This window comes from Chiloscyllium plagiosum, chromosome 1, assembly GCF_004010195.1.
Source record: "Chiloscyllium plagiosum isolate BGI_BamShark_2017 chromosome 1, ASM401019v2, whole genome shotgun sequence".
NCBI lineage: Eukaryota > Metazoa > Chordata > Chondrichthyes > Orectolobiformes > Hemiscylliidae > Chiloscyllium > Chiloscyllium plagiosum.
This window is the reverse complement of record NC_057710.1, coordinates 30,125,807-30,140,649: the sequence shown is the minus strand read 5'-3', so window position 1 is coordinate 30,140,649 and position 14,843 is coordinate 30,125,807. Positions and strand designations below refer to the sequence as shown.

The following is a 14,843-nucleotide window of genomic DNA, read 5'->3' as shown; positions in this document are numbered from 1 at the left end:
AAGGGAAATTTGGTCTTCCTGTGCATGAGTCTAACAAAGTGCACTTACTGTCTAGTGAGTGCTGACCAACTCTTAGAGAGGCAATTCAAAAAGTGGAGAAACTTCATTTCGGAACATTGGGTTTAGAGCTTTGACACATACATTTGCAGATGTGTTGAGTGCATTGTAACTTTTTTTATAGAACCATGAGATTGTATTTCCATAGAGATTGGGGCCATAGGGTCGCACGGTGGCTCAGTGGATAGCACTGTTACCTCACAGTTCCAGGGACCCGGGTTCGACACTGGCGACTGTCTGTGTGAAGTTTTCACATTCTCCCCATGTCTGCATGGGTTTCCTCCGGGTGCTCCGGTTTCCCCCCACAATCCAAAAATGTGCAGGTTTAATGAATTGGCCATGCTAAATTGCCCAGTGTTCAGGGATGTGTAGGTTAGGTACATTAGTCAGGGATAAATATAGGATAATAGGGTAGGGGAATGGGTCTGAGTGGGTTAGTCTTTGGAGGGTCAATGTGGACTTGTTGGGCTGTAGGGATTCTATGATGCTCAAATGGGCTCGTAAAAAAAACCTCTGCTTTAAAGGATTCATCTCTAAATTAAACTCCATCTGCCACTCCTCAGCCCATTGGCTCATCTGATCAAGATCCCATCGTAAGAGGTAGCTTTCTTCGCTGTCCACTACACCTCCAATTTTGGTGTCATCTGCAAACTTACTAACTATACCTCTTATGCTCGCATCAAAATCATTTATATAAATGACGAAAAGCAGTGGAACCCAGCACCGATTCTTTTGGCACTCCACTGGTCACAGGCCTCCAGTCTGAAAAACAACCCTCCACCACACCCTCTGTCTTCTACCTTTTGAGCCAGTTCTGTATCCAAATGGCTAGTTCTCCCTGTATTCCATGAGATCTAACCTTGCTAACCAGTTTCCCATGGGGAACCTTGTTGAATGCCTTACTGAAGTCCATATAGATCAGGTCTACCCCTGTGCCCTAATCAATCCTCTTTGTTACTTCTTTAAAAAACTCAATCAGGTTTACCTGCCCAGAGTATTATTTTATTTGTTTTATACAATGTAGTGTCTTTGGGTCCCAAAGGTTGTCTGCTTATAAGATCTGGCTTTTGTTTCATCTGCTTCCTAGCTCTGGATGAGGTGTTGTGGTCCAAAGAAAAATGAGATCCATTGGAAACCTGAAGTAAGATTTGGGAACACACAACAGAGCAATTTGATCTACAAAGAGTAAAGACAAGTTATAGTGGCTTGCCTGGAAACTCGGTCACTGAAATGCTAAGTTGTCTATTCTCCTCGTTGTTTGCTAAGTAGTTACAGGATCTCCAGAGATATCACCATCTCTGTCATCGCCCAACCACATTTATTTACAGACCCAGCCACACGAACATTACGAGCCGTTGATCACCGCTCAGGTCAAATGTGGTGTCCCTGTCAGCGCAGAATATGACCCAAATCAGCAAGTTACTTCAGCTTTGTTAACACGGTCTTCCTCATCTACATTCTGTCCATAGCGAGACTTAAAATTGACACACGCTTACTGAAATAACTCCACAGAGGCTGGTATCCGGTCACCAAGCCAACCTTTATTTACATGTGGAGAGTACTTGACACTGATCCAGCTCCCTTAGAACTTCTGGCACTCATGTTCTTATCTGTCAGCCTGTTTGACTCCCTGTTTGGACCAGATTAACAGCCACAATCAGGGAACCCATATTCTATGAGGTCCACCTGGCTGACCTCGTTACAATCACTACATCGTCCCAGCTCTGAGTTGAGGCAATGATAGCTGCTGTGTCCTTCTCAGATTCTAAGGTAACTTCAATGATGGAATAGAAGAACTCACAGGTTCCAGAACATATGGTCCACGGACCTGTTCAGAACCATCGTGTCTACCTAAATTTCAATGTCACTGGACCTACCCTTGCATTAACCATGCCTCTTACCCATGCAGGGCATTCCAGTGGTTCCTACACCAAACTTCATCCCCTGAAGTAAACTGCCTCTTTCACTTAACATTGCCATTCCTGATGCTGTTTCACCCTCAACCCCAGGGTTGAGAAAAATCAGTTTTAACCTGGTGCAGAGTCTTCTCCGTATCAACAACTCTGCTGGAGCTATCCCTCTAGTTGCATGAGGGGTGGTCCTATACTCAAATAGGAACTAGGACAGTTTGGTTTCTAGTGAAGATGTAGGCTGTTTCTTCAAGTCTGCCTTCAAAGTTTGGATTGCTCTTTCTGCCAGATCATTGAATAATGAATGGTATGAGCTGTCTTTATATGTTCAACTTTACACAGATTCTCTACTGGTAAATGATGGTCTGTTATCTGCGACCAACACTTGCAGGATTCCATGTATTGTAAAAAATGTGTGTGCAGGTTTCCTATTGTCATCCCCATGTTTGATGAATGATCGTTATGTATATCCAGCCACTTTGAGTTGGCATCCACAATGACTAAGAACATTGAGTCTATGAAAGGATTTACATCGTTGACATGTAACTGAGTCCAGGGTTTACTCGTCCATTCCCATGAATGTGGGGGTATCTGCTGGCAGTAATTTTTGTCCTCGTTTGCACTCCGGCACTGGCACACCAATATGGCAATGTCTACATCCAATCATGGCCACCAGACATAATGTCCTGCCAACATCTTCATTTTGTAAACCCCTGGATGACTCTGGTGGCATTCAGCTGCGATCTGGTGGTGACCTTTGCTCAGGACAATCATTCTTCACCTTATAATAATAGTCGAGAGCCATTCCTGATGAAGGACCTATTACTGAAACATCGATTCTCCTGCTCCTCGGATGCTGCCTGACCTGCTGTGCTTTTCCAGCATCACACACTCAACTCTGATCTCCAGCATCTGCAGTCCTCACTTTCTCAACCCTGTAATAATATGCTGTCCTCTTTGTGAGCTTGTCTCTCTGGGTCCAAAAAGAGGTTTGAGTTCTGATTGTGATAGCCCTTTTGTTTCGGTTATGTCAGGTCCAAAGTTTGATATTGTCAGCTGTGACGGAGTATGTCCAGAAAACCTGAAAGTATCACAGACTGTTTCAGTGGCAGTATCACTGGTGGCGTATCTGCCAGTGTGAGGCAGCTCAATGCATCTGCATTTGCTATTTAGCCTCCCAGATGGTGTCCCAATTTATAATTATATGTACTTAACATTACAGCCTACCACTGAATTCGGCCTGAATCTATGGGCAGCTTGTCCACTTTAAGTGAATGCAGCAGAGGGTTGTGGTTTGCTATTAATATAATTTATATCTGTAAAGCTATTGCTCAAACTTCCTGACTCCGAATATGACTGCAAAACCTTCCTTCTGTATCTGAGCGTATTAGCGTTCTGCATTAGCCAAAGTCTTGGATGCATACGCCATTGAGCATTCTTCACATTGGGTCAACTATGAGTTAGTAATACTATCTCGATGTCATACAGGCAGGCATTACATGTCAACACCAGATCTCGCTTGGGATCACAGTGTGCCAATACACTAGAGAATGACAGCTGTTCCTTTAGTTCCCTGGATGTTATGGCTTGGCTACATGACTGTTTCCAAGGCCGACCCTTTTTTAAGAGTTAATACAAAGGTATGAGGTCGGAGGCTAGGTTATGTCTGAACTTTCTGTAATAATTCACCAACCAAAGGAAAGGCCTAAACTCCAGTACTGACATGGGAGATATGGTCCTCACTTTATCTTTCAATAGGTGTAACCCAGTCTTGTTGACTTTGTAGTACACACAAGTTACTTGGGATGCTTAGAAAGCACACTTTCCCTTCAAAGGTGTGCACCCACCTGGGAGAAACATCTAATGACTATGTCCAAGTTCTCTAATGCTCCTTATTGGCCTTCCTGGTTATTAGCACTTCATTTAAATAAATAGGGTAGACCTTATAAAATATTATCCATCATCTGCTGAAAATTGCCCAGGCTAACAATACCTCAAATGGCAGTCTTCCTTACTGGTACAAACCCTTACAAGTATTAATTGTAACTTACTTCTGGGAATCCTCATCCAATGGCAATTGTAAGTACGCTTGGCTCATGTCCAGCTTTGTGAAGCACAACTCCCTGCCAGCTTTATACATAAATCCTCTAAGTGAAGGATTGAGCATTTATTCAACTGCAAGAAACAGTTTACCATTTGTTTAAAATCCCCACAAAAGGTGAACTGACCCATTGGGCTTCACAATCAAAATGACTGGTACTGCCCATTCTGCAATTGGACAGGTTTGATGATTCTTTCACTTTCCAGCTTTTTGATCCTGTCTCTACTTTTGCCCGTGAGGCAAATGGCACTGGGCAGACTTTGCAGAATCGTGGAATTGCTTCCTGGTCAACATGCAAGGTGGCCTTAGCTCATTTGATAATCCCTAGATTTTTCTGAAAAACGTAAGGGTATTTAATTAGGACTTCACTCAGGTGGACATTTCCTAATCGAAAAATGTTGAGCCCATCAAGGTGAATCTTTTTCAACTAATCTAACCCCATCAAGCTTGGGCTGGGCCCTTTTTACCCTTTCAGTGCTAATTGAACCAGCTGCTTCACGTACGAGACCGGAAGCAAAGTTGTGCCCCTAACCTGTAAAGGTACTCTAACCAAGGCCTTGCACAAACTCAAGGGTTGGAATCCAGAGCAAATTTTGTTAAAGTCTGGTTCTGGGATCACTGAGATAGCTGTGCTGGTATTGACCACCATAGAAGTGGGTAACCATTTAACCAGGTGTTGATTTTGATTGGTTCTGATTTGGCTGTTGCTAAGCAATTTAACTGTTCTAAACCAGCTGTAGGTGAACTTTCCAGGGTGTGCACTCTCCTGGTTATCAGCCCATGAGTTCTCTTACTTAATCTAGGTCTTTTGCTGTCTTGAGTCTGTATACTGATCACAACCACCAGGGCTTGCTGGACCAGATCCTGAAAACATTTTTAACTGTTTGACTGAGGCTTGGCTTTGTTTTGGGGTTTTGCTTTGGGTTGACCTAGAGTCCCTCTGTTTAGGATATATCCTGAGTGAGGCTATGCAATTACTTTCACCAACATGGTGTTCCCCAAGCTCAGTCAGATTGGCGAGGGTGCCCAGTTCCAACAAAATACCCTGCAACTCATATACTCCACTTGCTACATTTTCCACTGATAAAGCCAGTTGTAGTGTCAGTTTGAAGTCCAGTTGGGTGCAGCTAGGAGGTGTTTTTGCATGGTTACATCATTAATCCCATATACCAAAGGTGTCTCTGCATCTCATTAAGGGTTAAACCAAAGTCACATGCCTCTGCCAGTCATCTTAACTGAGTTAAGATTCTCCTAGTCCTTGAATTGCTGAATAAAACAGATAGCATCTCAGAATTAGAGGAGGCTTGAGGTTGTAATATTCCTTCACTAAATCCATCAACCTTTGAAAGGGTTTAGTATCTGGTGTCTCAGGAAAAGGTGGGCTCCTGTGGGTCTTCAAGCTATCAGGAGTATTACTTGTTGCTTTTCATCTGCCCCAATGACATTGGCCCGGAAAAATAATGCATCCTTTCCATAACCTGGACCTGCTTCGACAGCAGGGATCGAATGAGTCAAGCTTCCCAAGTAATGGCATGATGCCAGAAATGCATACCCCAATTCAAAGATGACTGTTGTGAGTGAATTTCTTCAGGAGCATGTTTTTTTCCTTTGACACCACTGAACTAGCCCCAAATAGGGCAGTATCCCATCACCAAGTCATCCTTTATTTACATGTGGAGAGGCCTTGACACTGATCCAGCTCCAGCAAAGCCAGCTGTCAGACTCAATTGAATGTCTGATACTCCTGGTCTTATCCGTCAGCCAGGACTCCTTGATTGGACCAGATTAACAGCCCCAATCAGGGAACCCATATTCTATGAAGTCCATCTGGCTGACCTCGTTACAATCACTACACTAACTATTCACAAAACCTTAATGTACTAACACGTTGCTATCTGTCACAAGCATTGATTTCTACTTGATCCTCAACCAATAACAGCAGAAACACTGGGGAATGCTACACAAGCATTAATGTTATTATTAATGTTTATGGGAGTATTAATTCTGCAATTACTTCATTCCTTCCAGAGATGGAGAATGTGGGACTGTTGCACATCCAGCTGGCTGGCAGTTTACGGGAAGAAGTTAAAAAATTAGAGGAATTCCGGGAAAAGCAAAAAGATCAAAGGAAAAAGGTGCTCTGCTCATGCATTTTGTGTAAAATTATGATCATTGTTTTGTTTGTTCCCTTCTTTTCACCTCTTATTTATCCTGTAATACAGAACGCTAGAAAGAGACATGATGTTAATACTTTGCTTTGCATTTATCATGGCTGAAATGCAAACTCACCAACAGGGTGTTTCAGACCTGGTGAAGCAGGGATTGGGAATCAGACAGAAGCTCCACTTGCACTGCTATTGAATCAGAAATAAGAGACACATACAGTACAAAAAGGTACTGAGCCAACTTGCCTGTGTGCTACTTTAAAGGGCTATTAATTAGTCTCACTCCTGATTTTCTCATGCTTGTTGGGGATTTTTAAATTAATTTGATGGGGGAATGGGGCACAGTGGATGTAAAGTTGGGAGCAAAATTGCAATCCGATATAGGAGAAATACTTAGGCAGTCCAGTGGGTGAAGAAGACATGGATAAGGTGAGGCACACAGGAGGACTGGAAACTAAATTATATCTTTTTTTTCATGCGAGGAGGTTGACTGGTGTGGTGGATGAACTTGGAGTGTTGATCAGCATGTAAAAATATGATAGTGTTGCAATCATTGGGACATGGTTGAAGGATGGACATGATTGGCAGCTGAACATTCCAGTGTATCAAAGATTCAGGCATACTGGGGGGATGGGCATTGCATTATTGATAAAGGAAACTGTCACTGTAGTAATAAGGCAGGATATCCTCCAAGGGTCTTCAAATAGGGTATCTGGTTGGTGCAAAGGTTAAATGCCTCAACTGGGGTAAACCAATTTCAAGATCATTAGACAGGATCTGGCAAACATAGACTGGGAGCAACTACTGACAGGTGAACTACATTTGGAATGTAGGGTTGGAAGGGTTTTAGGGTAAATTTGATCAAAGCTAACAGATACTGCCTCAGGCAAAAGATTTTCAAGTTTAAAAAAATACTTGTACAATGAAAGGGGAGTGGTCAGTACTTCCAGCTCCGCTTTTCTTTGGTTTAGTTTAGTTTTTACCAGTCTGGCTATTCACTGAAAGCAGTCAGGCTTTCTAGCAATTGATACAATTGAGCAGAGGGCAGTTCAGAGTCGATCACATTGCTGTGACTCTAGAGTCACATGTAGGCCAGACCAGGCAAGGATGGCAGGTTTCCTTCTCTAAAGGACATTAGTGAACCGGATGGGTCTTTCTGACAACTGACAATGGTTTCATGGTCATCAATCGACTCTTAATTCCAAATTAATTTCAGCTCCAGGACAACTCTGCAAGAGTCCCTCAGGGTCCCTAGGCCCAACAATCTTCAGCTGCTTCATCAATGGCCTTCCCTGTCATAAGGTCTGAAGTGAGGATGTTTGCCGATAACTGCACAGTGTTCAGCACCATTCACAACTGCTCCAATATAGAAGCACTCCGTGCTCAAATGCAACACAATCTGGACAATGTCCAGGTTTGGGTCCTCAAGTGGCAAGCAAGATTTGTGCCACACATGCCAGACAATGACCATTACCAAGAAGTGACACTCTAACCACTGTCCCTTGACACTCAATGGTATTACCATTCACTGAATCCCCCACTGCCAACCTCCTTGGGATTACCATTGACCAGAAACTCAACTGTTCTCACCACCTAAACAGAATGGCTACAAGAGCAGGTCAGAGATTAGGGATACTGCGGCAAGTAACTCACCTCCTGACACCGCAAAGTCTATCCATGATTTGCAAGGCACAAATCAGGAGTGTGATGGAATACTCCCCATTTGTCAGGATGGGTGCAGCTCTGACAACACAAGAAGCTTGACACCATCCAGGACAAAGCAACCCGCTTGATTGACACCACTTCTACAAACATTCAATCCCTCTCCCACTGGTGCTCACTAGCAGCAGTGTGTACTATCTACAAGATGCACTGCAGAAATTCACCAAAGATCCTTAGACAGCACTTTCCAAACCCATGACCAGTTCCACTTAGAAGGACAAGAGCAGCAGGTGCTTGGGCACACCACCACCTGCAAGTTCCCCTCCAAGCCACTCACCACCCTGACTTGGAAATACACCACCGTTCCTTCAATCGTTGGGGTCAAAATCCTGGAATTCCTTCCTTACCAGCCCACAGCAAGTGGACTGCAACGATTGAAGAAGGCAGCTCACCACTACCTTCTCAAGGGCAAATAGGGATGGGTTATCTCACAGATGCCTCACTCTGTATTTGATTCTACCTGTCACTTGTCTGCCCGTTCAGATGGCACAGTGGCTCAGTGGTTAGCACTGCCATCTCACAGTGCTAGGGACCCATGATTCTATTCCAGCCTTGGGCAACTGTAGAGTTTGTAGGTTCTCCCTGTGACTGCGTGGGATTCCTTTTGGGTGCTCCGCTTTCCTCCCACAGTCCAAAGATATGCTGGGTAGGTGGATTGACCAATTTAAATTGCCAATAGTGTCCGGGGGTGTGAAGGCTGGGGAATTAGCCGTGGGAAATGCAATCTCTGTTCTGGATTTTTTTTTCTACTCTCTAAACAAATGCTGAAAATGCATGGAAAAGTTGAATGGCCTTGCTCTGTTTCAGTAATTAAGTAATCATTTACTGCTTTCATTCCACTGCTTCCACTATTGTTAACATGAACTAGATGCGTGCAACAGTATCTCAGTGAAATATGTTGGTTTGGAACAAAATATTCTAAACAAAATCAGAACAGGATTTTTTTTTAAATAAAACAACTCATTCTGTTTGCATAATCAAATAAGGAAGTTAGACATTATTGCTAGCTTCTGATTGGAAAGAGGAAACACATCAAGACCATAATCAAGTGTGCGGTCTGGTTACTCATTTAGTTTCCACCATTGTTCCAATATTTAATTATAGATCTGTGCATTAATGGGGACATCATATTGCACATGTTTATTTCACTTATGTATTTCATTTTATTTCAATTTGATATTGTTCTCTCAAGTGAGAAATTATATTGAGTGCGAACCACCCCTGATCTTTCAATATTGTGGATAGTGCATTGGCAGTAAATTACAATCTGTTTGTAGACATGCAGCAAGCAGTGGTCTTTTTGCAAATTTTACTTTTATCATGCTAAGGCTGTTTATTTTCACTTGGACTTTTTTATGTTGTTGTGGGTAAAATGTGACACTGCATTTGGGCAGATTTTGAAACTTTACTCCGTCCTTGAGCTAATAACTGCTCTGGCTCTTTGCTGCCACCCTTTTTAAAATTTTCACTTTGGTTCTCAACTCCTGATTTCAAACTGAATTTTGTAGAGAAATGTACTTAATATAATAGGGAGAGAGAATTGTAGATATACATAGATGAGGCAATCTGTTATAGAGTCATACAGCATGGAAACATGGCCCAACAAGTCCACACCGACCCTCTGAAGAATAACCCACCCAGACCCATTCCTCTACATTTGCCCCTAACACTATGGGCAATTTTGCATGGCCAATTCACCTGATCTGCACATCGTTTGGATTGTGGGAAGAAATGGGAGAACCCAGAGGAAACCTACGCAGACATGGGCGAATGTGCAAACACCACACAGACAGTCCGCCAAGGTGGGAATCAAACCTGGGTCACTAGCATTGTGAGGCTGCAGTGCTAACCACTGAGCCACCATCCCACCCACAAATCTAGTCCCATTTGCCAGCATTTGTTCCGTGTTCTTTGTCCTATTCCTTTGACATGAAGTAGGGTCGTGCTGGAAAAAGGAAAAGAAACATTCTAACTGTTCGGACAGCTTGGAAATTGCAGACTGTGTTTCCATCTTCCAAAAGGCTCTGATTTTTTAAAAAGGTTAAATTTACAAAAGTGAAGTGGATTTATTAAATACATATCATCTAAATTCTCTACCCATTATGAATAGTCCTACTCCACTTGACCAATATACCCAATGATGTCCTCTTGTTTCTACGTTTCTATCTCATCCATCTATCCATATCTTGCTTTACCTATCATTAACTTCATCTACAGTTAAGATCTCACTGAAACTCAATAACTTAAACATTACTAAAAGGAGACAAGAACAACAAAGAGAACAAAGAACATTACTGTTCAGGAACAGACCCTTCGGCCCTCCAAGCCTGCACCTACATAATACTTTGTAGTTTTTTGTAGCTTTTCATGTTGCCCTCATCAGAACTAGTATACAACAAACAGGCTTGAGTGAACGACAACATTATTTTTCAGAATGAATACCAGATGTTGATTGGCTAGGTCATCATTGACATGGACTTGCAGCAGGAACAATTAACTGTCAGTCTAATTCACAGAACAGGCAGCTAGATTCTGATTGGTTAGATTGCTGTCATGGAATGCAGCAAAGATGACCCCTGTTTTGTAAAAACGTGCAATGTAATACACAAATTCCTTTTGCTGCATAAAACCCAGTCATGTTTATTTATGTGTAGCTTTTAGCACATGCAAATACATCACACTACAAGCCCAATTAATGGTCTTAAATTGGTTTTTGGTATGACTATTACTACATGCTGGATTATTTAATGATTTCCAATAGCAGAATAATTTCTAATGGTGCACATATACTTTTCTGAGGCTTGTAAGCATGGGCTGGTTGAGATGAATTGACATGCTGCTAGATGCAAATGGTCAGTGGGAACGGTCCTTTTATATGGTCCACCAGCCAATGGGATATATGGCTACATATATTGCATCACACCAACATTGAAACTCTTATACCACAATACTCATTTGTGTGGTAAGCTAAATGTCTTTTGATTGACAGCAGCATTCTGTTAGTGAAATTACTCTCAGATTTCCTGCACAGTGATAATGTGAGACAACTAGCTTCCCAAGTCCCATTGGTGATTCACAGTAGGCAACATGCTGATTGTGTTCAAACAATATGTGCTTACAAGCTGAAGGAATGTTTCTTCATCGTTAAAAGCAATTCTGTAGTTGAAAATCATTCATTAAATAATTTAGATTATGCTAACTTAAAGAAAATGATTTAAATTTATCAGTCAAGCTCACAGTGTGATGCATTTACACATACTAGAAGCTACATAACATAAATACACAGCATCCTGTTTTATGTAACCTAAAGGAATTTGCACATTGCACCTTTCTCAAACAGAAAAAAATCGTTACTGAAACAGTCAATCTTTGCTACCATTACTCAGCAACCACCAGACCAATCAGAATCAGGCTGCCTGCTATGAGAATTGCTATTGACGTGCAACTTGTTGAACCTCCAACGATGGGCCCACCAATCAGTACCCTTTTCTCATGCTACATAAACCATCTCCCTTTGTTCAAGCCTGTTTCTTACCCTGTTAGTTTTGATGAATGCAACACAGAAACTTCAACTTCTTTCTTTACCAAGCAATGTTTAAGTTCCATTCTAAACTTTTAAAAATAAATTCAAACACTCAGTTGTTAATAAAAGGAGTTATGCCATGTGGTTTGATGGGCCAGGGAAACATCTCTACTAGGCAAGAGCTAAATAAGGCATTCCTATTAACAATATATTTCACAAACAATTATACTTTAAGCCCAGAAATCTCAATGGGACACATCCTACTATTCTTTTGTTATTTTCACCTGAATTCACCTGCACAGGATTTGAAGGTTCTTTTATTTTTTTTCTGGGAACAAGCAAATGTGTGCCACAGCTCTCAGGAGTTCACTTTTTGATTTTTCTCAGTGCTCCGATATTCTCTGAGGTATGGTATTTCTTGGGGTCCTTCTGTTATCATCCAAATGTTCTCTAACTTTTCTAAAGCACAATAGTGGACACTTCAGCTCAAGCTTGGTCCTTGTTTTTGGCTTGTTTTGTGATTACAAAACCAGAAAGCCATCTGGGTTTCTGACAGTACTTTGCATTAATAGTGCAGATTTTTCCCTCTACTTATCTCAAAGCTGCTCCCAGACTGCAACTGTCTGTTTCTGCGAGAAATCACATAGGTAAAAGACAACCAAAAAAAACCTTTTTATAATCTATCCTCATGGCAACACGACACTAATGAGATGGCTCGGTTAAGGATTTAAACTAATCATCTTCTATTTGCAAACTTCAGTTTTTTTTGGCAAACCAAATGGATACTTTAAATGTTTTGTGAAGACAAATATAAACATTCTATTTCCGTCAAGAAATCTGAAAGGGGCAATCTATTGTTTACTGTTTTCTCACTTCTAACTCTGATCCTATTAATTAAACACAGGTTACCCTTTGAAATGAAGTCACATTAGGCCAGTTTACCAACTCCCCAAAACCAGACGTTTCCAACAATATACATCGATAAACCTCTATTCCAAATAAAAGTCTTGTTTTTAAAGATTGAGTTATGAAATTAGCTATATTGTTACAAAAATATCTAAAGGCATTTTGTATCCTTTTCTAACTTTAAATTTTTTTTATATTTTAAACCTTTTGAAAAAGTGACACATTTGTGTTTCCCAAGCTTGTGTTAGATACCTTCTGGAGTTAATTTTTTTTTCTGCAGTTTTTTTTAACATTTTTATCTGAGTAATGAAACAAACTGTTCTTTATGATTGATTTAGATCTCAATGGACTGGGACATGAATACTCTGTTGTTTGCACAGTGCTCCATTCTAGAAAGTCAGCTTGTGAAGGATAAAGCTGGAGTCATTGTTTGCACACAGCTATATTTACTTAGAGATATACATTGCAAGTGTACACCTCCTGACCCAAACCTGCACTTTTAGTCTGTGTCTATATATTGGACATTCAATTGAATAGGAGAAAGTGAGGATTGCGGATGCTGGAGATCAGAGTCGAGAGTGTGGTGCTGGAAAAGCACAGCAGGCCAGGCATCATCTGAGAGCAGGAGAATCGACGTTTCGGGTATAATCTCTTCATCAGTAATGGAATCTTTGAGGAGAAAGTGAGGTCTGCAGATGCTGGAGATCAGAGCTGAAAATGTGTTGCTGGAAAAGCGCAGCAGGTCAGGCAGCATCCAGGGAACAGGAGAATCGATGTTTCGGGCATAAGCCCTTCTTCCTGAAGAAGGGCTTATGCCCAAAAAGTCGATTCTCCTGTTCCCTGGATGCTGCCTGACCTGCTGCGCTTTTCCAGCAACACATTTTCAGTTCACATCAGTAATGGAAGCCCTCCTAATGAAGGGCTTATGCCTGAAACACTGATTCTCCTGCTCCTCGATTGCTGCCTGGCCTGCTGTGCTTTTCTAGCACCACACTCTCGACCCACGTTCAATTTAATGTTCACTTAATGCCCACAGTCTGCATTCGAAAAAGCACAATTAACACATTCTAGATTATTCCTGCTTCCATTCATTTCATGATGTCAAGATTTAAAACATTCAGTTTCCTTCTTTCCCTGTTCTAATTCTTCTCTTTATCACTGAGAATAGTTTGAAACATGAGCGAGAAGACTGTAGAATACTTATGATTTCATCCATCGAGTAAAAAGAGAATGAGCGTAATGGCAGCAAGGATTGTTTCTCTCAGTGTTATTTATATGTCATGAACCTATGACAACATTTACATTTGTCTAGCACCAGTAACATAGTTAATTCTTTCAGGCCATTTTCTGTGTATTTTCCATCAGAGGCCAATACAGAATCACAAATTAAGATTTTTAAACAAGAAACCAAAAGCTTTGTCAATGTGTTAAAAAATAAAGTGCCAAAGAGGCAAAGAGAAGATAAAATATTTATGGACAGAATGCCAGAGCTTAAAGCCTCATTAGCTGAAAGCACAATGCCAGTGGTGGAATGGTGAAAATTAGGGACCTACAAGAGGCTTGAACTGGGGAACTGTTTAGACATCAGAGAATTATAGGGCTGGAGGAAGCTGCAGAGTTGGAAGGGAGAGGCCACGGAGGTATTTGAAAACCAGGACGATGGTTTAAGGTCAGCAAAGCCAGGAATGATGAATTACTGGGCATCTGTATTAATTAGGATGGGGACAGTCACGTTTTAGAGTAACTCATGTTTAAGGATGGTGGCAGACAAGCTAGGTAAGCATTGGAATAGTTGAGTAAAGGCCAAGGACAAGGGGTTCCCAGGGTGTTTACCTGGTATGGAGTTGGGTGATTTTATAAGGACATGCAACCACAGAGTTTCAGATGGTGTATGGTATGAACATTGAAACATAGAAATCGCAGGAGTAGGCCATTTGAGTCTGTTTCACCATTCAGCATGACCATGACTGATTCTCTATCTTGTTTCTGTATTCCTTCTTTCTTTCCATGTCGCTTAACACCTATATAAAAAAAATCCATCTCTTTTTTTTAAATATACTCACTGACCCAGCCTCCACAATCTTCAATGGTAGCACACAATGTTTCTTTATCTCAGTCCTAAATGGTCTAACCCATATCCTAAGACTGTAATCCTGGTCCTAGACTCCCCCACCAGGAGGAACATCCTTCCTGCATCTAGTCTGTCAGCTCTGTTAGAATTTTATACATTTCAATTAGATCTCTGCTCATTCTTCTCCACTGAGTGGCTCATCTGGGACCATTTTCAATCTGTCTCCATCTGGAAATATTGCCATCCCTGGTACTAGTCTAGAGAACCTTCATTGTACCCCATCCTTGGAAAGTATATTCTGTTTTAGGTAGGGAGAGCACTAGCACGGTCTCACTAAGGCCCTGTATAACTACTGTTCTTAGTCTCAGGATTGTATCAGTATCAGTGC

The 14,843-nt window shown here is 41.5% G+C and overlaps 1 protein-coding gene across 2 annotated transcripts in view; it reads left to right on the top strand.

Moving 5' to 3' along the window:
- pstpip2 (proline-serine-threonine phosphatase interacting protein 2) overlaps nt 1–14,843 on the top strand; it is a 134,405-nt gene that overhangs the window by 58,186 nt on the left and 61,376 nt on the right. For both annotated transcript variants that reach the window (XM_043713006.1, XM_043713091.1), the window contains exon 5: nt 6,097–6,203. In XM_043713006.1, the coding sequence (XP_043568941.1) occupies nt 6,097–6,203 (107 nt within the window). The remainder of the gene's footprint in view (nt 1–6,096; nt 6,204–14,843) is intronic.